The sequence below is a fragment of the Camellia sinensis genome, chromosome 6 (genome assembly GCF_055761805.1).
Source record: "Camellia sinensis isolate YWXY chromosome 6, ASM5576180v1, whole genome shotgun sequence".
In the NCBI taxonomy this organism is placed as follows: domain Eukaryota; kingdom Viridiplantae; phylum Streptophyta; class Magnoliopsida; order Ericales; family Theaceae; genus Camellia; species Camellia sinensis.
In genome coordinates, this window is record NC_138966.1 from 151257460 (window position 1) to 151281961 (window position 24502).

The window sequence follows — 24502 nt, forward strand, 5'->3', positions numbered from 1 at the left end:
AGGGTCCTGAGAATGACTTTTTGTATAATGCCAAAGATGGGGAGAGCCAAAATCGCTGTGACTTTGCTCTAATTTTGTTGGCTTCTTTCTTTTCTTCCGGTAGGACGCCATCTTTCAAGAATAGTATGATGGGATCCATCCATGAGGGGCCTAGTTCTGCGCAACATACCTCTTCTGCTTCAGGGTCCTCAATGCTTCGTCTAGGTAGGTAGTCGATCAGTAGTGGATGAGGGATGGAGGTGTCTGCCATTGAGGCGAAGCCTGCTAGTTCGTCTGCTTTGCCGTTCTCCTCCCTGCCTATCTGTTCTATCCTCACTACTTCAAATTTCTTGATTTTTGTTCTGACCAATTCTTGGTACTTGGCCATCCTATCATCATTTGCTTCATAGTCGCTAGAAATTTGGTTTACCACCAACTGTGAGTCGCTGTAGACCATTAATTCGGTGGCCTTCATGTGGTATGCTGATTTGAGTCCTGTTAGAAGTGCTTCATATTCCGCTTCGTTGTTTGATGCTGGGAAGCCAAGGTTGATTGCTTGCTCCACAACCAGGCTGTCTGGTGAGATGAGGACTACGCCAAGTCCTGCACCATGCCGGTTGGATGCTCCATCCACAAAGAGCTTCCACATCTCACCAACGAACAACTTCCAGCAAGTGGATGGGTCGGATGATGTCGTGGGGTCAAGAATGTTGCTGGTGTTTTCTTCAAGGTCCATGCTTGCTGTCTGCCCCTCGCTATCTGATTGAACCAAGTCTTTATTTGTTGGTGAGTCTTGGTTTGGTGTAGCTTGGTTTGCTTCTTCCTTGCTGTCTTTAGCCTAGTCTGCCTTGGAATCTGACTGTGTACTTTTTGCTAGGGGTGGCGCTATTCCGGCGCCAACTTCCATCCCTAGTTCGGTTGTGTCAGTTAGGTCGACTGGGCATATATGATGACTTCCAAGAGTAAACTCTGCGACAAAGTCTGCCAAAGATTGGGCTTTTACTGCGGTTCTGGGTTGGAACTTGATATCGAATTGTCCCAACTCCACTGCCTACTTCAAAATTCGCCTAGAAAAGTTCGCCCTCTCAAACAAAGTTTTTAGAGGGAAAGCTGTGAGGACGACTATGGTGTGGGCGTGAAAGTAGTGTGCCAATTTCCTGGAGGCCATCATCAAAGCTAATGCCAGTTTTTCTAGTGGCAAATACCTTGTTTCGGCTCCCAGCAAGGTCTTGTTGACATAATAGATGGGCAGATGTTGAATTCCTTCCGCACGGACCAACACTGCGCTAATTGCGTGCTGGGAGACTGCTAGGTACAGGAAGAGTTCTTCTCCTGGTATTGGGGTGACCAACAATGGTGGAGAGGACATGCATTCTTTCAAGCTTTCCAGAGCTTGGTCGCATTCTTCGTCCCATTCGAACTTGGCTTTTATAGCTTGAAAGAATGGTCGTAGTCTGTCTAACGATCGGCTTATGAACCGATTGAGCGCGGCTGCCATGCCGGTGAGATGCTGCACTTCTTTTATTGAATTTGGTCTCTCCAAATCCTGAATTGCTTTGATCTGGGAGGGGTCCGCTTCTATACCTCGGTTAGTCACAAGGAAGCCCAGGAATTTGCCTGATCCTACTCCGAATGCACACTTAGATGCATTGAGGTGCAACTTGTACTTCTTTAGGATTTCAAACATCTATCCTAGGTCCTTGAGATGGTCATTCTCATCCTTACTTTTGACCACCATGCCGTCGATGTAAGCCTCCATCGTTCTTCCTAACAATGGTTCAAATATCTTGGTGACCATTCGTTGGAATGTTGCCCCTGCGTTCTTCAGGCCAAAGGGCATGACCTTGTAACAGTATAGTCCTCTTGGAGTTGTAAAGGATGTGACCTCCTGGTCTGGTTCATGCATGGCGATTTGGTGGTAGCCTCTGTATGCATCTAGAAAGCTAAGTCGGTTGTGCCTCGTTGTTAGGTCTACCAGTTGATCTATCCGTGGAAGAGGAAAGCTGTCTTTTGGGCACGCCTTGTTGACTGTTTTGTAGTCGACGCAGACACGCCATTTGCCATTCTTCTTTGGCACTACGATCGTGTTGGAGATCCATTTTGGGTAGTGCACCTCTCTAATTGCTCCTGCCTCTAGCAGGTTACCTACTTTTTCCGCCACTATTTCGGCATGGTGAAGTGCCGATCTGCGAGTGCGCTGAATGACTGGTCTGGCGGATGGGTGGACATTGAGTTGGTGACAGATGAAGTTTGGATCAATGCCTGGCATGTCATAGGGTGTTCAGGCGAACACTTCGATGTTAGAGGTTAAAAATTCCAAGACCTCTAATCTCTCAGTGCTGGACAGCGACGAACCAAGCAAAAAGAACTTATCCGGGTTCTTTTCATCTATTTTTACCTCTAACAAGTTCTCCACTGCTTTCTAATCCGCCGCTTTGCCGACATCTGCGAATAGCTCATTACTCTCAACTGTCATTTACCGTGACGAAACATTGCTTCGACATGATCTGATCTCCATAGACTTCTTCAATTACACCGGTGTCGTTGGGGAACCGCATTACTTGGTGGTAGGATGACGCCACCGATCGCATGGCATGCAGCCATGTTCTGTCCAGGATGATGTTGTAAGTAGAGGGGACCTTCAATACCCAGAACTCCACTTGTTTCGTCACGCTTCCTGCTCTAACTGGAAAAATTATTTTGCCGACGGGCCATTCTGGCATGGAGTTGAATCCAATTAGGGGAGATACAGCAGGCGCCAAGTCTTTGTCTTGTAGCTTCAGTTGTTTAAATGTTTCGTAGTACATGATTTCACATGAACTACCCTGGTTAATCAAAATCCGCTTGACGTCAAATCCTTGACTCGGAGAGTGACGACCAGGGCGTCATTGTGAGGGCAATATATCCGTTCTAAGTCTTTATCTGAAAAGGACATGACGTTTGTGGCTTCTGTCTTCCCCTTCTTGATGGCAGGTTGGGCACTTAGCACCTCTCTTAAGTGTTCAGCCTTTTTGATTGATCCCCTGAACTCGCATACACGCTCAGGTTCGAAAACTCCATGAATCACATTGATAATGCCTTGAGGTGGGGCGTCGACTGGCATCCCATTGGGGTTATTATGGTCCTGGGGGGCTTGTTGTGTCCCTCCTTCAATGTATTTATCCAAGTGACCTGCTGCCACCAATTCCTCCAGATGCTGTCTCAATGGTGTGCAATTCTCAGTGCGGTGCCCCTTTTCTTTATGGAAGGTGCACCGCGATCTTTCATCGTAGTCTTTTTGTGCTTCTCCCAGCTTAGCTGGCCACTTGACGAAAGGCTCATCTCTTATTTCGCTCAGAATCCGATATATCGGTTTCTTGAACACCGTGGTTATGGCAGTGCGGATTCTCAACCATCTTTTATCCCGGTCTTCTCCGTTATCTCGCCTACCACGTCTGTTTCTGTTAGGTCGATCTACCGTGTTGACCTTTGCTGAGGTCTTCTTTTCTGGTACTGTGGTCGGGCCAGATTTTGCTTTGGCACATTCGCCATCCTCTTCCACCCTGATGTGCTGATGCACTCTTTCCATCAAGGCTTCCATGGTAAGGGTAGGCATCATGGTGATCGAGTCCCTTAGTCTGTTCCCGATTGGAAGGCCTCTTTTATACTGTGCAATGGCGAGATTGGTAGGGCAGTCCCCAATCTGATTGAATGTCTCCCAGTAGCGATTATTGTAGGATCTTAGGGTCTCTTTATCGCCCATGTCGATGGAGAGTAGCTGGTCAATCTCCACCGGGATTTTAGTGTTTTTTCGGAACCTTGTTACGAATGCCTCTGCCAATTGCGCCCAAGAGGCTATGCTGCCCTCTGGAAGTTCCTCGAACCAAGTCAAGCCTAGGTCGCCAAGGCTAGATGGGAAGAGTATGCACATTAAGGCCTCGTTTCGCCTGTATACAGCCATGACCTGGCGAAAGTGGCTCAAGTGTGAATAGGGGTCCGTCTTCCCTTCATATGTAGTGAATTTGGGCTGAAGGAAGCCTGATGGAAGGGGCGCGTTTTCAATCGCCGGAACAAACGGCGAAGTCTGCAACCTTGCTAATACTTTGTCCGTTGGTTCGTAGGCAGGGTGCGGTATTGGCATTCCAACCTCGACGCTTCCATGTGTAACAATCCGACCCTCATATGTGCTTGTGATATATGTTAGTCCTTTATTCTGTGCTGTTAAATGCCTAAGATGAAACTGTACAAGAAAATAAGTTCAAGTAACTATGTTGTAATGCCTTGTGGAATGAATTGTATCTGTTAGGAAAGAAATGTATCTGTTACTACTAGAACGATAAACTAGAAATTGAGGGCCTTAGCGGCTTAATAAGTCAAAATTGATCATATATTTGGAACCAGCATAATTTTTAGGTAATATTAAGCACTTCTGTGAAATTTCAATTTTCAGATGTGTAAATGATTGATTTTTGTCTTATTCTCTCTTTATGGAAATATATATGTGTGTTCTTGGTCATTTGACAAACCAAGGAATTCATAACTCTAAACTTAAGAATTGAAGGGTAGAGAGAGAAGGTCCTCAAGAAGGTTGGGATTTGGGCTTAAGGTATGTAAATGTTTGTCTAATTTTCATCCACAACCCTTCTTGTCATAATTTATGTGAAGATGTTTCTATAATCATGTACCTAAGAGTTGGGATTGTGGTGTTGTGAGTATGAGAAGTAAATTAGCAAGATGACCTTACTTTGCATGTTTTGACTCAATTTGAAGTACCTATGAGAGGCTTTACTCTATTTCTTCAATTGACTTGTTTGAATTCAAGTATGTGGCATGATTTATGTTTATGTATTGAGATGTGAGAACAAGTAGGAATCTTATGAATTGGAGTGAATTTAAGTTGTGGATTCATGATTTGATTTTTACTCAAATGAAATATGTAATTTGATCCTTGTTCACATGTATTCATATGCTTTGAGCTTATATATTAGTAATTTAAAGCTAGATTTTTGAGGCCCTAAACATGTCTACAAGAGGAGGAAATTGTGCAGAATTTTCAGACTTTTTGGTGCAGAATCGCCGCACGTGCGGGGCCTAAGGCCGCACGTGCGGGAACCTCAGCCGCACGTGCGGGAGTCACTGCCGCACGTGCGGGAAAATGGCAAATTTTGGAGTTCAACACTGCAAAAAAAGCACGTGCGGGGCCTCAATGCCGCACGTGCGGGAGGTGTGCCGCACGTGCGGGAGATCCTAGCCGCACGTGCAGCTCAAGTCAGAAAAGTTGGGATGCTTCGTTTTGCGTGTTGGGTCCTCTAATGTTGTCAAAGCCTGCAATTTATATTGTTTGAATGTTCGTTAATTCAATCAAAGTAAGTGAACCGAATGTTGATTTAACAAGGATAAAGGGACTAATGTGATTTTTCATGTGTGTAGGAAACGCCTCAATAGGAAGTGCACCGACACAACACAGTGAGTAATAGTACTTCAATGTACCTCTACTCAGTATTTATTATTATTGACGTTGTGACCCTTGTTGAAAGTATTATCATATTATGTATTGACGTTATATCTTGACGTTACGAACTTCACTATCGAACTTGTGTTGGCATGAAATGATATATTTGCTATAAGTGATTCAATACGAAATTGTGGAAACATTGAAAAAGGTTGTGAAGTTGTACACATCTTATGTGAAAGCTTGTGACTAATGGAATGTATCAAGGCAATTGTGAAGTTGTGAACCAATGTGGCTTAGAGCCATTTGTGAATCAATGTGGCTTAGAGCCATTTGTGAGTCAATGTGGCTACGAGCCCTAATGTGAAACTACGTGACCAAGGGTCATTTGTGAATTGTGAATCAATGTGGCCAAGGGCCATTTGTGAACGATGAAATTATGAGGCCAAGGGCCGATGTGTGAAATATGAACTTATACTATTGTAAGCTTGTGAATCAAAAAGAACCAAAGGTCTATGTGATGAATTGTAAATTATGAACCCAAGGACTCTTTTCTGAATGTGTGAAATTCTTAGGCCAGGGGCCACATTATGACGATTATAAACCGATTACGTTGTCCCAACAAGCTGTACAGAGACAGACTGATTACATGATTTCAGCATTAATTATGTTTACAAGCATACCAGTACTATTGTTCACTGAGCTTGGCTCACCCTGTGTTATGCCTGTTTCTGTAGGTAATCAACCAGGAGGTCGATCTTAACTCGGCATCGTCATACTTTTGTCAGCCTAGGCACAACCAAGCTTGGGATCGGGACCCTACTTTTGTGGAATTGTTAGATGATGGCTTACACTTTTGCTGTTGGCTTAAGTCATTATGTACTTAATAATTTTGTTATATACCCCACCTCGGGGTTGGATTTGTATATGCCTGTAAATAACTAACTCTCAAATGTATTTTGGCTTTTGATGTACTTGTCCTATGAAATGTTTATGATCCTGGCATGACTTAGTAGCTCAATGGATGTCATATTTTCTGGTTTATATCACTTATTATTACAGCTTCCGGTCAGGCCCCTCTATGGAACCGGGTTAAGTGTCCTTTTCTGCTTAGGTCATGCCCAAACTTTTAGGGGCAAGTCTGGGGCGTGACACCATGCGTCCGAGGAGCCAACCGTTGTAAGGCAGAAACTCTGTGTGGATCCCGTGCCCTGGTATCCTCCTTGCATCGTGCTTTTTCTTCGAGCACGGTTCGTAAGTCGGATGATCTAGGTAACTCTGTCGGTCTAGATCTGGTTTGGTGCGTATGTGAGGGCCAATACGTGCTTCCTTCAGTGTATGATCTTTCAGATCTCGTCCTCTCAGACCTGGAGTAGCGAGTTCTGGAAGACCTGGATTAAGTATTGCCTGTCCTGAGGCTTCTACTCTCTCCTTGCGAGGGTGTGGTATTCCTACTACGATTTTCTAAGTGACGAGGGGGCGTCTTATTTTTGCGCCCCTCTCCTGTCGTCACTTTTTTGTTCTTTATTTGGCACTTCAAGGCCTCCATGTCCGCCGCCATCTTCCTTATCAATTCGTCTTGCTCCTTCACGCGGTCCTCCATAACGCGAGGATCAATCCTCCGCCTTTGTCTGTCAGGACTTTGTGAACGAGAGTGACGGGGGCTGTGAGTCCGTCTTCCCCTAGTATCTCTCCTGGGGTTATGTTGTTGGGACCCCAAATCCGCCATGGGAGGGATAGAAGGTAATCCTTCACGCCTGGGCCCCCCATCTGGTGTTTGCCCGTCGATGGCGGACTGTGTTAATTCTTCATTGTGCGCCATTGTTCCTCAAGAGGTTTTGTTCTGTCTGTTTTTCCCACAGACGGCGCCAATTGTACGGGAAAGAAATAAACTTTCTCGTATAATCCTGTTGATCAAGTCTGCGCTCCTCTGTATGTCATTGCTTTATCACCTGAAAACACAAACGTGAGCTAGCTGGTGGGTGTGTGCCGGAAACCTCTCCGATGCCTAAGTCAGTAAGCTTGACAAATAGACAAAAGCTCTGTGTATTCAAAAAGCAAAGTTGTGTGTTACCTCTCCAAAGGTGATGTGTGTGAGTTTTTATAGGTTTCGTGTGGCATAACCCTAGTAGAACTTCTACTCCTCCATGCAGAGTCCTCCTAGGATTTATACTCCTGAAAGATAATGATTATCCTTCAACACCCCCCTCACTGCGTAAACCAAGTGAGATGGTTTTTACCATGGCCGAACTCCAACATGACCGAAGTAATCATGGCTATGCTGAGCCACAGAATAGGCCGGTCTATCCTTAGTTCGGTTCTTCCTTTTGCTACACCTTATCTCAGTTCTCTCATGCACGAAGCATGGTGCGTTTAGACCGAGCTACCGAGTAGCAAGTTTCTGACCGTTTTAACCACAATACGCCATGACCGGGCTAACTCTGAGACCGGCCTAACTCCAAGTTGTTCCAGACCGGAGTAACATCACATTTATCTCGGGTCGGAGTAATTTTGTACCTCTCTTGGGCCGGAGTAACTTTACGGCCATTTTACACAGCCTGTCGTATTGTGGGCCATAATGACCATCTCCCAGCTCGGCCAAATTTTTACAAAAATTACCCTCTCATATATATATATATATATATATACATACTAGGTACGGAGGCCCTGCATTGTACTGACAAGTTGCTAATTTTTTTAACTTTTTATTAAAATTTAATTTTTTAATTTTAAAGTAATAATTGTTTGATGAAATAAATATATAGTGGAATAAACCTATTCATATATCATTTTATTTTGTTTATAATATTTTTTTTATGACCTCTTATGTTGTATTTGGTTGATTAAAATGAGATTGAATGAAATGATTATGGGCTTTTTATTAGGACTTTAGTTATGAGTTTAAAGTAATTTTGAATTTTTTTTAGCTGACTGGTATTTAATTATACAAAAATTAAAGATACAATAGTCCAAAGTTAAGAGTATAACAACTATACAAATAATCACTCTATAATTAAAAAGGATAAATTACAAATACACCCTTTGAGATTTGTTTGAAATACGAATTGTCTTTTATGGTTTAGAAAATTACAAATGTCCTATTGTTAGAATTTTTTATTTGACAAAATTAATTAATTTTTTTTTTCTAATTGTTATCTTATACAATAATAAAGTTAACTGAATTATTAATTGAAATAAATTAAATAATCTAATTTTTTAAGTTTGAATTAAATTTTATTTTAATTTTATTATTTAAATTAAATAATCTAATTTTTGTATTTTAATTTAATTTTAATTTAGTTAAGAGCCGACCGAGCTAGATCGTAAACTAACTACCATGGTGATCAAATTGACAACGCAAAAAAAAACCCTTAAAAACGAGTCCACTAATATTTTTTAAAATTTTTTAACTCGAAACGAGTTGAATGGATCCACGCCAAAAACGCCTTCCGCTTTGTCTTAGGTACAACTAAAAAAGATTTCCTTAGAATCTCTCTTATTGTGAAAAAGATTTCCGAATGGGACAAAAAAGGCCCAGACAAATCGACCTGACTTTTCTTACTTTTTATGTTATAGGATATCGATTTACATTCAACAATTTTAGTTTAAAAATTAAAAAATTATTAAAAAAATTAAAAAATTTATAACATATATAAAAAAGTTAAAAAAAATTTTCTCGCTATTCTTTATATATTATTTTGTAAAAAATTAAAAATCACAAGTATATTAATTTTTTATCTCATATTTTAATTAAAAAATTAAAAAATTAATAAAATAACATATCTCAAACGAGACCAAAGTGTTAAAGTTTACTGTAAGGGGATGACAAGGTTGATGGGAATTCATGGAAGAATTCAAACGAAGTTATAATTAATTTTGAGAAAGAAAAAAAAAAAAAATTGGTCTTTCAGGTTTAATTTGGTTAATTAGATAACACGGGAGAGAGAAAGAAAAAAAAAATTATGTGTTTATTTATATGGTAAGTTCTAAAAAATAATGAGAACTAAATATATATTTTTTTTATATATATATAATTCAAACTAGCTTGCTAATTAAGTTAATAATTACTTGCAAAATATATACAGAAATCTTTTTTCCCCATAAATCTTGACCAAGTTTATTTTGTTTGTTTGTTTGTTTGTTTTTTTTTTAATTTTTTACCCATGTTTCTCCCCCACAACTCCCTCTTATGTAGTGATTATATATTTTTTTCATTATTTTTTTATAAAATTTTTCATCTATTCAAATGCGTACAAGAAAATAAACTTTCATTTCTTGTGTTTCTTTCACATCACTTTCTACCATTTTTATTTTTTACCATTCGTTTGTTTCTAAACAACCGGAGTCTTAAGGTATATAGGTAAAAAATAATAAAAATTTAAATAGAAGAATTAAATTAAATCTTAAAATATAGAGATCAAATTATTTAAATTTAAATCAATTATACAAATAAAAAGTGTAAATAACCTATTTAAATATCAGGGTCACATCCTACTTTTGCTATTATGGTGACTACAATTGCCCACCTTACAAGTTGCTGGTTTTTTTATAACAATTTTAGTAAACATTGTTTAAAATGATGTTATAATTTTTAACATTTCAGATCTGGAGCTGGTCAACCTTAAATATTAAAGAAATAAATATTTTGAAAAATATTCATTAAAGATTTTTCAGGCTTATTCGACAAAAAAACAAAAAAAAAAAAAGTTTATATGGAGATTTTTCAATTATTAATTTTTTTTATTTTCAAAATTGTTTAATCAAGATAGAACTATTTTTTTTTTAAATGTTATAATTTTGAAAAATTACTAAAAATGAAAACAATAAAACTAATTAAGCTAAAAAATCAAACTCACAAAGAAATTATTAGAAAATCTAGGCTAGGGAGCAACAAAAGTGGTTTGAGGTCTAGAGTTTTGTTTATTTATTTATTTTTGTTTAAGAAAATTTTGACTAATTCATAAGTTTCTCATTTTCATTTTACTTCCTATAATTTTAAAACACCTTACTCCTGTCATTTAAAACGAATGACTGTTAATAAAAGCATGTGAAATTACTTTAATGCCCCTTGACTTTTTTTTTTTCCCTTCTTTTATCTTCTCTCTTTTATTATATAACTAATTTAAATTTAACTGACATATATGTATATATACATATTTTTTTTATCAAAGAAATATGGAACACAAGAGAAACAAACAGAAATTATGCAGAAATACTAGTTAAACTCGATAAAGCAGTAGGGGATTGGTCATCCAGTCTAAAGGTAGTTGGTTATGAAGACAAGTATTGACAATCCAATGAGTCACCTTGATTAAAGTTTTAAGGTCCCGTTTGTTTTCAGAGATAGAATGGAAGAGATTGATAGTGAGGGGGTTAATAGTGAGGGGATAGCACCACATTCTCCATCCAAACGGAGCCTAAGACTCCATCCAAAAAGGAAACTCCTCTGAACTGTTATTCTTTCGATGTCACTAAAAATTGCACCACATTCTCACGAAGGGACACTCCCAAAAACATACGAATAACATATTAGTTATCCCCCTCAATTACCATTTGATGGACTATAATCTTGAGCCAAAAAAGTAGGACCAACAACATCTCAGAGCGTGTCCTTGGAGTGAAAATGATAACCAAATAATATAATCATAAATAGATTTGAATACAAAACGTCTCATGAAACTCTTTCAATAGAGATTTTAAGATTGTTTTTGAATCATGAATTTAGGTAAAAATATAAAAATGATAGGAAAAAAAAAATGAGAATAATGTGAATGAAATATAAACTAAATTTTTTCTCCATTTTTATTTTTTTTTATAAATTTTTATCTAAATTCATGATTGAAATAAAGCGTAAAATATTTAACAGCAAGAAAAGCAAATAAAAGAACTAGGCCCTCAAAAGGGTTTAACGGATAATGTATCAATTGCCTTAATTGGTAGAGACATTTACAATTCCTACTCCATGAATGGCTCAAAACAAATTATATGCATAGACCACTACTAGAAAACAGGGCTTTTGAGTCGGCAGTGTGCCGTCGCAAATAGCGTATTTGCCGACGCAAAAACTTTTTGCGACGGCGTTTCGACGACAACTCAAGGGACGAAAATGGTGGGGTCGCAAAAAGCTTTTGAGTCGGTAATCTGCCGATGCAAAAAATTGCCGACTCAAAAAGTGATTAAATGTTTTAAAAAATTTAACTCATAATTTTCTCATTAAGGCTCCCAAGTGTCGAACACACACCATTTGGACAATTTGACCCGAGGTCACCGCACTAAATCCACTTCACCACCATACCTCTTTCAGATATTAAACGAGATATATATTATTTATAATATATACACTCAATATTAATATAAAAGTATATGTATAAATAAATATATTTATTAAATATAATCAAGTAAATATATATATATATATATATCTTGGCTATAAAATTTTTTTTTTTGCTACGGCATCAGTTGCCGACACAAAAAGGTCTAATTTTTTGCGTCGGCACAAATTTGCCGACGCAAAAGGTCTATACCGACTCAAAAGGTCTATCTTTTGCGTCGGTAAATTCAACCGACTCAAATAATGCTATCAAATATTAATTTTTTGTGTCGGCCAACAGTGTCGACGCTAAAGGTTTGGTATTTGAGTCGGTAACTCTGTGCCGTCTCAAAAAGGCTACCTTTTGCGACGGTAAAATTTGCCGACTCAAAAGGCCCTTTCTTTAGTAGTGGACACAAAACACACACACACATATACACATACTAGGTACGGGGTCCGTGCCATGTACGTGAATTTTTAATTTTTTTTTATTAAAATTTAATTCTTTAATTTTAAAATAATAATTGTTTAACGGAAGAAATATATAGTGGAATAGACCTTATATATCTATATATCATTTTATTTTATTTATAATATCTTTTTATGAATTCTTAGGCCATTTCTAACGGTGTATCAAACCCAGCATCAAATTTGAAATTTGATGAAAAAGTCACTGTTTGTGTCTCCAATGGTTTCACAAAATTGATATCAAAATGAGAACAGAACAAAACTTTTATCAAACTGAGAACAAGCTTGCGATTTCAGTATTTCACTGTGCTATAACGTTGGGGTAGGCTAACCGGTCAACCAACTGGATGTCAGGCCGGTTGACCCACTGGTCGACTGGTTCTCTTTCAAATAGGTAGGTTTAAACAGGGTCAAAAATGTTCAAATAGGTTAAAAAAAAAAAAAAAAAAAATCTTGCCTTACCGGTCGACCCATCGGATGACCCTTCTCTTTTGATGCACTGTTGGAGCAAGTCATATCAGATTGAGAAAATCAGCTATTTTTTACTCAAATTTGGTGAAAAAAGTAATGAACCGTTGGAGATGCTCTTATGTTGTATTTACTTAATTATAATGAGATGGAATGTAATGATAATGTGCCTTTTATTATGACTTTAGTTATGAGTTCGGATATGTAAAATAATTTTGAATTGTTTTTTTAACTGACTGGTTTAATTATACAAAAATTAAAAATACAATAGTTCAAAGTTGAGTATAACAACTATACAAATAATCACTCTATCATAAAAAATGATAAATTCTAAATATATCTCTTGAGATTTATTTAAATTACGGATTGTCTCTTATGGTTTAGAAAATTATAAATGTCCCATTGATAGAATTTTTTATTTAACAACCCCGAAATGAGGCGAAAGTACACCCGATGCATGGAATAGTCCCGAAACATGAATTTTGGCACCCGAAATGGCCTATAGCTATACCAAACATGCGCAATATGGACATGCAATGAATAGACAGTAGCAAGGCAGCCTCAAAATTAGCATTTTACCAGTACAAATCATGGCCAAACAGCAAGCAAAGATAGGGCAACAATGGCATGCAAAAATAGGGGCCAAGAGAGGGCAATGAAACAAGTGGTATATGCAAAATCCAAACTGAAAAATGCCCTTCTACAACACTGAAGAGGGACCAAAAATATGTACATTTACAGTTTATAGCCGGTCCCAAAACAGCATGCATGCAAGCCAAAAATATCATGCAAAATATGGCCAAAAGGAGGGATACAACAGAAAGTATATAAATGATGCCTCAAACCATGAAAGGCCCTTAATGAAACATGAAGAATGGACCAAAATAAGACCTTTTCTGGACCTGAAAATCGTCCAAAAATGGAAGCATAATAGGCTGCCAAGTCATGCAAAAATGGGGACCAAAAGAGAGATATAACATGAAGTGTATGAAAGATGCCTCAAACCATGAAGGGCCTTTAATGAAACATGAAGAATGGACCAAAATAAGACTATTTTTAGTTCTGTAAAATGACCAAAAACAAAAGCACAAGGGGGTGCCAAGTCATACAAAAATGGGGACCAAAAGAGAGATATAATGACAAGTGGCAAATGAAGGTCCCAAACAGTGATGAGACCTTCTTCAATGTTGAAGAGGGGCTCAAAATAAGCCTACTTACAGTTTACATCATGCTCCAAAATAGATCACACACAAGCTAAAAATATCATGCAAGAAAATGACAATCAAGAATGATATTGAAGCAAGTGCAATATATGGACCTCAAATGACAAAAGTCCCTTAATGAAACATGAAATAGAGCTCAAAATAACACTACTTCTAGTTATGGCCGGAGCTCAAAACAGCAAGCATGTATGGCCTGTAAATGAAACAAGAAAAGGACCAAGAAAAGGGGAAATGAAACTCACCCTTGAAGACAAGTCTTTAGCAACTCTTGGCTTGAGTTTGTAGCACCCTTAGGCCTTGGAGAACACCTTCAAACTTCTGGAATGGAGGACGGAAGGGTGGGGGTTGGTGGTGTAGAAGAAATGGTGGTGTTGGACTTGGAGGTTTTCAAGGAAATGAGAGAGATGAAGGAGGATTTTGTATACCAAGCTTGAAGGTAATTTTTTCTAACCCCTCTTACCAATGTTGCCTGCTGGTTATATCGACCAAAAAGGGGGAGTAAAGGTGGGGAAAAGGTGGGGGAAAAGGAGGCAAGTTTTTCCCTAAAAAATATCCCCCGGATTGAGATATTTTCTGGGGGAAACAGCTATACAGCTGTAAAGTGAATTTTGTGAGGATCATGGCCGGCTCCTTTTCAAAGCTGCAGGTGGCCAGCCGGCAACCCCCTCTAGCCGGCCGGCTAGGGGTCAAAAAGGTCAAGTTGATTTTCTGGCCGGCCACCACAAAAAGGTGTCCTCCCAGGTCCCCTCATCACAACCCTATGGTTCAAAATTGGCAACTGCAAAACAGGAGAGAGAATGGGCCACTTTTAGGAGGGGTTCAAAAGGGTCAAGCAACATTAGTGGCCGGCCACCAACTTTTAGGGTCCTCCCATGTGTGTACATCACAAATATGTGGTTAAAAGTTCAAGAAAATGGCCCAAGGGTGTTCAACATTGGCTTGGAAGTGAGAAAAACGGGCGTCGGAGGGCGCCGGAGGATATATAACTGGTTGCTGAAATAATTGCTGGCCTCCCACCCTTCTACGGCCTTCCTAGTGATGAAATAGAGGTACTTTCCAAAAATGAACAAAAACCGATGCAAAACGAAAGTTCGGGGGCTAAAATGCGCAGTTCGGGGCCCCGAAAACTGCCTGTTAAGCACCGAAAGTGGCATTCGACCACGAAGTGGGTCTCTCAGGCCCCAGTGTCCCTCAAAAGGGAGTAATTAAGATGCATGCCAAAATTTAGAGCAAACGGAGATGGTTAAGCGGTCCCGAACCGAGGCACACGGCCAACGGTCCCGAAAATCGGAAACCGAGCTCCGAAATGGGCAAAATGGCCTATAGCCACAAAATGTAGCCCACGGCCACTGAGAGATGGTCTACGGGACCTCTCCCTCCCCCCCAGGAAAAGAAATAGAGAAAATCGAGTCTGGTTCGCAAACCGAGGCAAGGCACAGAAGAGGGTTCGAAAATCCGGAGGCGGGGCTCACGGCCGCGACTCTGAGACTTCTGAACGAGCACGATATGCAACATCACCAAGCGCTCAATTGGTGACGTCTGAGTCTTAAGGTCGGTCAAAAATGGGGTGTCTACACAAGTGTTATTGGGTGAATTACAAAAGCATAATTACATTGAGCAACATAGGTGTGACAACAACACGATGACTGTCACAGACTTGTTTTGGGCACATCGTGTAAGTTTAGATTTGCGTCGTTCATTTTCAAAGGTGTTGATCATGGACTGTACATATAAGACAAATCGATATCGTCTTCCTCTTCTTGAGATAGTTGGTGTGACATCCACTGATATGTCTTTCTCCGTAGCCTTTGCATATCTCCAATTTGAGCGGATTGATAACTATGTTTGGGTGTTAACTACATTGCGTAGTCTTTTTGATGACATTGTTATTCCTAAGGTGATTGTCACGGATAGGGAGCTTGCTTTGATGAATGCTATTAACATTGTATTTTCTACATCTCGACATTTATTATGCCGATGGCATATTAGTAGAAATGTACTGGCGAAATGTAAGAAAATGTTTAAGAGTAAGGAGGAATGAGACAAGTTTATCTCTTTATGGAATTTCTTAGTACTCTCCAGAACTGAGCTTGAATACAATGAACACCTTGCTAGGCTACTTACGGATTTTGATACATATCCTTAGGCAGTACAATACATGTCACAAAGTTGGTTAAATCCATATAAGGATAAGTTTGTTGCCATATGGACAGATAGTTGTATGCACTTTGGGAATGTTACAACCAACATGTAATATATATTTGTCTATCTTACACTATTAGTCATTATGATTTTGATTATTTAAACTTAATTATGTTAATTGTTTCCATTGTACACAGGGCTGAAAGTGCACATGCAAAACTTAAACAACAACTTGGTTTTAATCAAGTCAATTTTGAGTGTTCTTGGACTAAGATCCATAGTTTGCTTGAGTTACATCACGTTGATATTAAGGCATCGTTTGAGAAGAGTTTAACCGTTATACGACACCAGTTTAAACCATCCCATCTTAGAGAGTTTCGCGGCAATATCTCCATAATTGCATTAGATCATGTCTTAGCAGAGAGTAAGCGAGCGAATGATGTTGGCATTGATGCTTCAGTATGTGGATGTGTTTATCGACGAACACACGGGTTACCTTGTGCCCATGAGATTGCGGATTACATCCGACAGGGTTGTCCAATACCCTTTGATAGTATTAACCTGCACTGGAGGACTCTTGAGCTAGTACAAAAGTTGAAAAATGATAAAGTGGAATTGAGTTGTGAACCAAAGTTTGGTTTCATACTTAAGCGATTCAATGCATCTAATTACATTATGCAGTTGGAAATTCTGCATAAGTTAGGAGAGATAGCAAATCCGCAAAGTACTTTTCTCATTGAGCCGGATGTGAAGCCCAACCCTCGAGGTAAGGGACATAAGAAGGTAGATGTATCTACGCGTCGAGACTCATGTACATTTGAGTTGGTTCAATCTAGACATGATAGCCACTCACCTATGGGCACCCAGATCCCTACACAGGATTTTGTCAAAGTACAAACAAAACGGCCTGCCAAAGAGAAGGTACATGCAATCATTTTTTACTTACATTTTTGTTGATGATAAATTACGTGTTTTGTTGGTTGTTTATGTATTGATGCCTTCCCTGTTGAATAGGTATATCGAACTCGTACAACGACTTCTTCATATGTTGATGCCCTTTCAGTTGGATTGAAGCCTTACATACATCTTATCAAGGATGTAGATGTCGATGGCAATTGCGGGTTTTGGGCCATTGCTAGCTTGATAGGGCTTACAGAGGCTGAATGGGGTCAAGTTAGGCGTGATCTCCTACAGGAATTGTACACACACGTATACCATTACACTCATCTACATGGTTCACATGACAGGATTGAAGAGCTGACCCATAATCTATCATACTTTGAGCCCAATTCAGGGTATCACCGTTGGATGACTATGCCTGATATGGGTCATCTTGTTGCATCTTGTTATAATGTGGTATTGTACCACTTATCTGCATAACAATGCCTTACTTTCCTGCCCCTACGATCAATGCCAATATCACAACTTCAACGACGTGAGATTGTTATTGGGTTTGTTAATGGGAATCATTTTGTCTAGGTATAGCATTATGATTTGCGTAATAAATTTATCATTTTGTATTGCATCGCTCTCATTCTTAAAGCTTTGTCAATGTAGGTGTTCATGTTACCAGGTCATCCAGTTCCACTGATAGCTACCAATTGGTGCAAGTTTCATCATTCTTATGCGGTTGGATGGGGCACTGCATATAATCGCCGAATTGAGCATTTTAAAGAAGTTGTTCATTTAGGGGTAGCTACTAGAGAGACATTTGATTGTATTAACCTTGATGAGTAATGATGTATGTGAGTTGAGTTGTAGTTATGCAATTTAAATAGTTATCGATACATTTTTGTGGATTAGCATTTAAATAGTTGAGTTGGATTAAGTTTTGAGTTAATTTAATGCACATGGTAGTACTTATTCATTGCGGTGTATCAAATGCATTGGCATAATACTTCCTGTTGATTACCAAAAATACAAACCATGAATACTTGTTCGTTACAAAATATTGGTAGAGTAATTTTTGTTCATTACAAAACAACAAAAACATCAAAAGAGTACTTCTTTTCCATTACAAAATAAGATTACCACAAAACCAACTACCTATCATGTACTCGTCTCCTACGATGGTATGTTCGAAATGGAATAGAACTAGGTCCAGGCTCATCGATTTGTTGACCCTGAAGAACACGTGACATCCTTTCAATGGCCTCATATAACCTATCTGGCTCACGAACACAAGCATTATGGCCCGCCTCGATGATAGGATGTGCAATCTGTATATGCTGCATTTAGAACAAATACAATTGTAATTAGCACATGCCATCCTAAAAAAAAAAAAATGTAAACGATGTGTGCGCAATATTGTCATACCTCAGCGTCCTGCATATCAGATCGACTATCCTGTGTACATGCGTCAAAACCAGACCGATGTGTGGGGTTCTGGATATATAAGTGTGTGATGTTTGTATACCACTGCATGTAACCATCAACACAATCAGCCGGACGTCTGACTGAGGTACTCCTCCTCCGAGTAGATCAAACATGATTATCCCAACTCTCCTATATTTGATCAAGATACTGATACATCATTCTATATCGGCCTGCTGTGACACCTCTAACAGCACGAACAGGGTCGAGTGGTGCAGGTGAGATGGTCTGGACCCTACCAAACTGTCTAAGAACCCTTTCAGGATGGCAGGGTTCAACTGCATCCAAACACTTCAAATAGCAACTGTAGAATGTGATCTCATGACATGGGTGATGTTGACGGCAATCTCGATATGGATCCCAAGTAACCTAAGAGAGAAACACAAATGAAATCTTGATGAGTGACATGGAATGAGAACACGTAATTGAACTAATATTAATTGTTATACCTCATCAAATGCCAATTTGTCAAGCTCCTCCCATAACGCCTGTAGGTGTGATACTGTTGAACCAGCTTCCCGACGAGGAGTCCATCGACGCACGTGAGGCAATTGTGTAGTATATTCCACGTTTTGGTGAGGTCTAAATGGCCGGAAATGCTCATAAATCCATGCCTCCAGCAATGTCATGTAACCAGCCATCTGTCGAACAGCTGATCTCGTGGCAAATCCCAACTGTCTATATAAATATGCCAATGCAGCTGCACCCCAACCATATGTATGAATATCAGCCACATCCATGAACAAATGCAAGTACACAACAAGAACTCTCGTTCCACTCTTGTCGCTGAATAGTGTACATTCCAATAGAAATAGCAAATACGCTCTGGCGGCACAAACTATGGACTTCTTAGTGTCTGAATCTTTGCAACCACTGAATTTGCTCCGTAACCACTCCAGCTTTATTGATTGTCCCCCAGCAGATGATAGCTCCTCAGGTGCTTCAGCATCATCAACTCCCAATGCAGCTACCACAAGTGCATGTGCCTGTTGATCTGTCAAAGTTGCAGCACTAACTGATCTACTTGTGATAGGGATCCCCAAGATAGTACCCACATCATCCAATGTCATTGTCATCTCACCAACTGTCAAATGGAAAGTATTTGTCTCTGGTTGCCATCGCTCAACAAATATAGAAATGACAATCCTATTCACAAACCGATATGTGCAATGGACCAAAGAAGATAGGCCTAAATGCTGCACAATGTCTCTAAACCTTCTATTGTCGGTTCTTGACCACCACCGCTACTCAAGAATCTTGGGCGCATGATTATAACACCTTAAGGGATTCCTCTCCTGCAAGGTAATTAATAATTAACATAAATAATGTGGTTCAATAAATAATTAAATGAATGAAACATGGTAAAAAAATATATACTACCTTCTAATCCCATGTAGTTGCTGCAATATGTGCCTTGAAGCTCTTCAGTACTGATGGATCTGATGGCCCCCCAGGAAATGGACCAGTGAGTACCTCCTCAACCTGATCAACATTAGCAACATCATCATCATCCCCTGAACCATTATCAATCACATCCTCTTCCAAGATTTGAGGTGTTTTCTCCAACACAATATCATCACCCCGACCTCTATCCCGACCCCGACCTCAACCTTGACCTCAGGCACGGGCAGGATTTGTTAATGCACAACGTCGTCTCTCTGAGGCAGTGGGTGGAATACGCGAAGGGTCATCCATTTATGAAAGTGAAATAGAAAACAATAAAGTTAACAGAAGTAACACAAATCATTTAGGTTAAAATACTCACACCTATGAAGCACCAACACTTCAAGAAAGGTGCCATAGTGGTGTCAAACGTGGGGACATGACAAGGATATGTATGGGACACGCCACGTGGCATGTCCCTTTATTTAATTGATTTGCTTCTAAGGAACATGACAAGGATATATATACACATTGAATTAATGCTCATTTTTGGTGTGCAACCACTACTAGATTCACTATATTTTTTTATTAATTAATTAGTAAATTGAATTGTTAAATGATGGCCAACTATCTCCCACCAAATTCAAACAGGAACTGCTCACCTAATAATACTATATATCTAAAGGTGACACTAAATCTTGTGACCAAAGAATTCATATTCAAACATATATTATTATATGTGAAAAATTGCAGACAAATTGGTTTTGACAAGCAAGCAAGTCTCAACAACACAATTCACATGAATTTTTCCTATATGTTTTCATTTCAGTTTTGCCTAATGTTTTCAACAGCACAAGTCATGTTTTCTAGTCATGGATGTTATTTTCATGACAACAACAGTTGAATAAAACTTTCAAGTATCATCTTCACTTTCCAGTTTTTATAAGATTTTCACCATAAAATCTTTTCAAAATCATCGAGGTGGCAGTCTTGCTGATATTATTAAGAAAACTAATGGATCTGAGATGTCGTGTTAGTAGTAAACTCGGTCGTGAGGGTCGAGAAAACATGTATTGCGAACAAGTTGAGACCCTCAATTTTGAACTTGTATTGCGAACAAGTGCAAACATGGGATAACATCCCTAACATCAGTTGCACTTTTCCCTACCATCTAGTCGGGAAAAGTGCAATTTCCTGTAGTGAATCCACCATCCCTACCATCTTCCCTACCATCTTCTCTACCCTTACCCACCATCCCTACCATCTCCTCTGTAAATTCGGTCGTGACTCGTGAATCAGTTATCAATCAATATGTATTGCGAACAAGTTGAGATTTTCATTCTCATCATTATGTTTAGGTGTAGGGACCTGTATTTTTTAAACTATGATTTCTTCATGTTCATTATATGTTTTATGTTTTCTGCAAAATTAGCAATAGTGTAAATCCCAAATTACACTTCACCACGATTTTTTTTTTTCAATTGTTTTTTTAAAAAATTATTAAAGTATTTTCTTTATACGCCTACAAAGTAAGACTAATTTTTCACACTAGAGAAAACCATGCACATGGACACACTGCCATCTATTTAATAGAAAGTCAACAACAATGTAAGTAACACAAAAAACATAACATAGACTTGAATACAAAAAACACCTAAATGGATAAGATTTTAAAAAATTTATCGATGAAGTCTGTTTTTCAAAAATCTTATCCATTTATTTATTTTCTTTGTTCGATTTTACATTTAGTTTTTGTGTTAATCAACTTCTATAAAGATATATTGGTTATATCAATTTATTAGAAACTTTCCCAATGTGGGGGAAATTAAGAGAAGAAAAAAAAAAAAACCATATACTGTTCGACAGTAAAGAATCAAACAAAGCATTATAGTTCAACATTCTAGGTCCGAACAAGGTTGACAATGACAAGCTGGACAAAATCATTTTGTTCGAAAGTCAAGTATCGAACGAGCTCGTACAACTTTTGGGGTTCGAAATTATAGTATCGAACGGTTTGGAACTAATTCATTCATGGCAATGGTAAAAAATACATAAAACCCTAAAATCTAAGCCAAATGAAAACTCACCTAATGCTTTACTTGAGCACCAACGATGTCTTTATCACTGCTTTACTCTATGTTGAGTACCAAGACAATGTTCACCGGTTGAAACAGAGAATGGAGAGGGGGAGATGGAAGAAGGTGGGTGTGTGGAGGTGTGTGAGTGAGTGAGGGTAAATATGGGAGTTTGTGTGTATATTGTTGTGGATGGGTGTGTGAGTAAGGGTAAATATGTAAATTTGTGGTGTGTGATGAGTAAAATATATAGTTACCAAATTATTAAAGGTGTGCCTTTAGAAGTGGTTTACCTTGAGATAAATTATGGTGTGTAAATAGAGGCGCACCTCTTATATATATACATATGCATTTGTAGTGACCCACATATATCTCTCTTTCTTTTTTCTTTTTTTTTTTTAAAATTAGTGGGTGTCTCAGCTAACTTCTAAACATTATGAATAATTTTTAAATTCTAAATTAACAATTGGATAAATTTCAATAATCCTTATGACTTAAATTCGAGACCTTGAATAATTTCTAATGGCAGAATAGCCGAATCAAGATGGGAGTGGTGGGTAAGGGCAGAGAAGATGGTAGGGATGGTGGATTCACTACAGGAAATTGCACTTTTCCCGACTAGAAATTTAGTCGGTAAAAGTCTATTTTTAGTCAGCAAAAGTTTTTGGAAACTAATTTTTTTGGTCGCCATTTTGGTCACCAATTGAGGGTCAAGAAAACTAATTAGCAACTAAAAATATTTTTAGTCAGGAAATATAGCAATTTTGGTATTGACCCGACCCTTGTTGTAGCCCGGACTCGAGTTTCATAGTTTCATATTATTGTTCACATCTTGTTTCACTTGTATATCCTTAAATTTGGCTATTTGATTATTGTGGTTGCTTTTGGGACAGGTTGGTTTCCTATTTTCCAAACCCTTGCAGCCTAGAATTTTGCTCCTCCGCTCGAGTGCACTTCTTGCGCTCGTGCGGGCTTTATGAACTTTCAGTACTTTCACAGGCCTACAAAACTATTGGTAGAATGTATTCTACGCTCGAGTGGCAATTCCTACGCTCGAGCGAGGAATTCTTGCGCCCGAGCGATGTTCTTCTGTCTACAAAACTACTAGATATGTGTATTCTGCGCTCGAGCGTCACTTCTTGCGCTTGTCATGCCCCAAGCCTCATGACAACGCCGCACACTCATCTAAATGAGCATGCAAGGTGTAGACACCCCATTTTTGACCGCCTTTAAGACTTGGACCCTACTGATGGTTTACATGGTGATGAAAGATGTGCAGGGCAAATGTTCGATTTCTTCGACAAGAGGAGAGTCAAATCCTAACCTCACACTCATTTTGGACCAAAGCTATTTTGAATGGTTTTTAGACCTTAAAACCCTCTATTTCAAAATATTTTTGAAAAGAAGTTTCTACGATGTTCCGAGGCTCGCATTTTGTCAAATGTTGCGCTTGTCGATAAACCGAGCAAAGACAAAGTGGAAATGAATGAAAGAGAGTTGAAATCTTTGAAAAATATTTCAAAACACCTTGCTTAGGGGTTTGGAGTTGAAGAAAAGAAAAAAAGAGGGAAGAAACCCAGTTAGGGAAGTAGTTGGGCATGAATCGTTAAGAGAGAGTCGAGCAACCCTCGCTAAATCAAGCCCATCCTTTTGAATACTTGGATTTCAGATATGAGGCCACCACTGTTGGAAATCTTACTTCTAGGGATTTATTTTTCACTTAAGAATCTCCTAAAGCCGAGTCTGGATGGGGGAGATATGATTGGTTTGGTTGAAGTTGGGCATCATTCCGGTTGGACTGAAACTGAGAAACCTTCACTAAAAGAGGGATATCTCTTAGCACACATGGAATTTTGAGGTGAGGCTTCCAAATTTGGAAAGAAGACTTCTGGGGCTACAGTTTAGGCTCAAGAATGACTTGAAAAGGAGTCCAGATGAAGGAATTAGGCTTGCTTCAAGTCAGGAACCAGGACTAATTTTTTCCAGCGGCCTCTATGGAAGTGCATCGGCCATAATTGAACCTCATCGGCCATAGGTTGGCCAAAAGTGAACCTTATCGGCCACAAATGTTGGCCGATCGTCCAAAAATGTCCAAAACTCAGATTTTTTGCAGATATTTCTCCTCAAACTGTTTCCAGCTTGCTCTAGCTATCCCAAATCAGATATTTTCGACCTTGAGTCTTGCTTTTGCTATATACGATGATATATCTCCCATTTTGCAAGGGTTAGAACATATGAAAGGCTTAGAGAAATTTTGAGAACTTCTCACTCTAAAAAGTCCTCTCTCTCTATAGAAATTCCAGAGCTGAATCTCTGCCCCTCTCTCTATAGTTCACTCTCTTTTCCCCATTTTGTGCATAGAAGTGCATAGAAGTAAAGAAATACTTCTAGTTTGCCTAGGCATCCTTCATCAAAGTTGATCACCATTGGGTTGAGGTCCCTTGGAACCTATTTTTGGGCAGATTGAAGGTTGTTTGGCTCAGAAAAGTGGTTGTTTTGCTATTGTGCATCAAGAGGTATGTCTCTCTCCCTTTTAGCTTGTTTTGCATACTAGCTTTGCCATAGTTTTCAACTACTTTGGGGCTGTTTTTTGGGGTGGTGTTGAACTACAAAAACCTTTTTTTTTTCCTATGTTTTTCAGTCCTAAAAG

At 38.9% G+C, this 24502-nt stretch overlaps 1 protein-coding gene across 1 annotated transcript; it reads left to right on the forward strand.

The window, feature by feature from the left end:
• Positions 1–15521: 15521 nt before the first annotated feature.
• On the forward strand, positions 15522–17758 carry LOC145793701 (uncharacterized). Its single transcript, XM_082876570.1, has 5 exons — positions 15522–15824; positions 16093–16115; positions 16219–16942; positions 17036–17377; positions 17579–17758. The coding sequence occupies exons 1-5, from the start codon at positions 15522–15524 to the stop codon at positions 17756–17758; spliced, it is 1572 nt and encodes a 523-aa protein (XP_082732696.1).
• The last annotated feature ends 6744 nt before the right edge of the window (positions 17759–24502 follow it).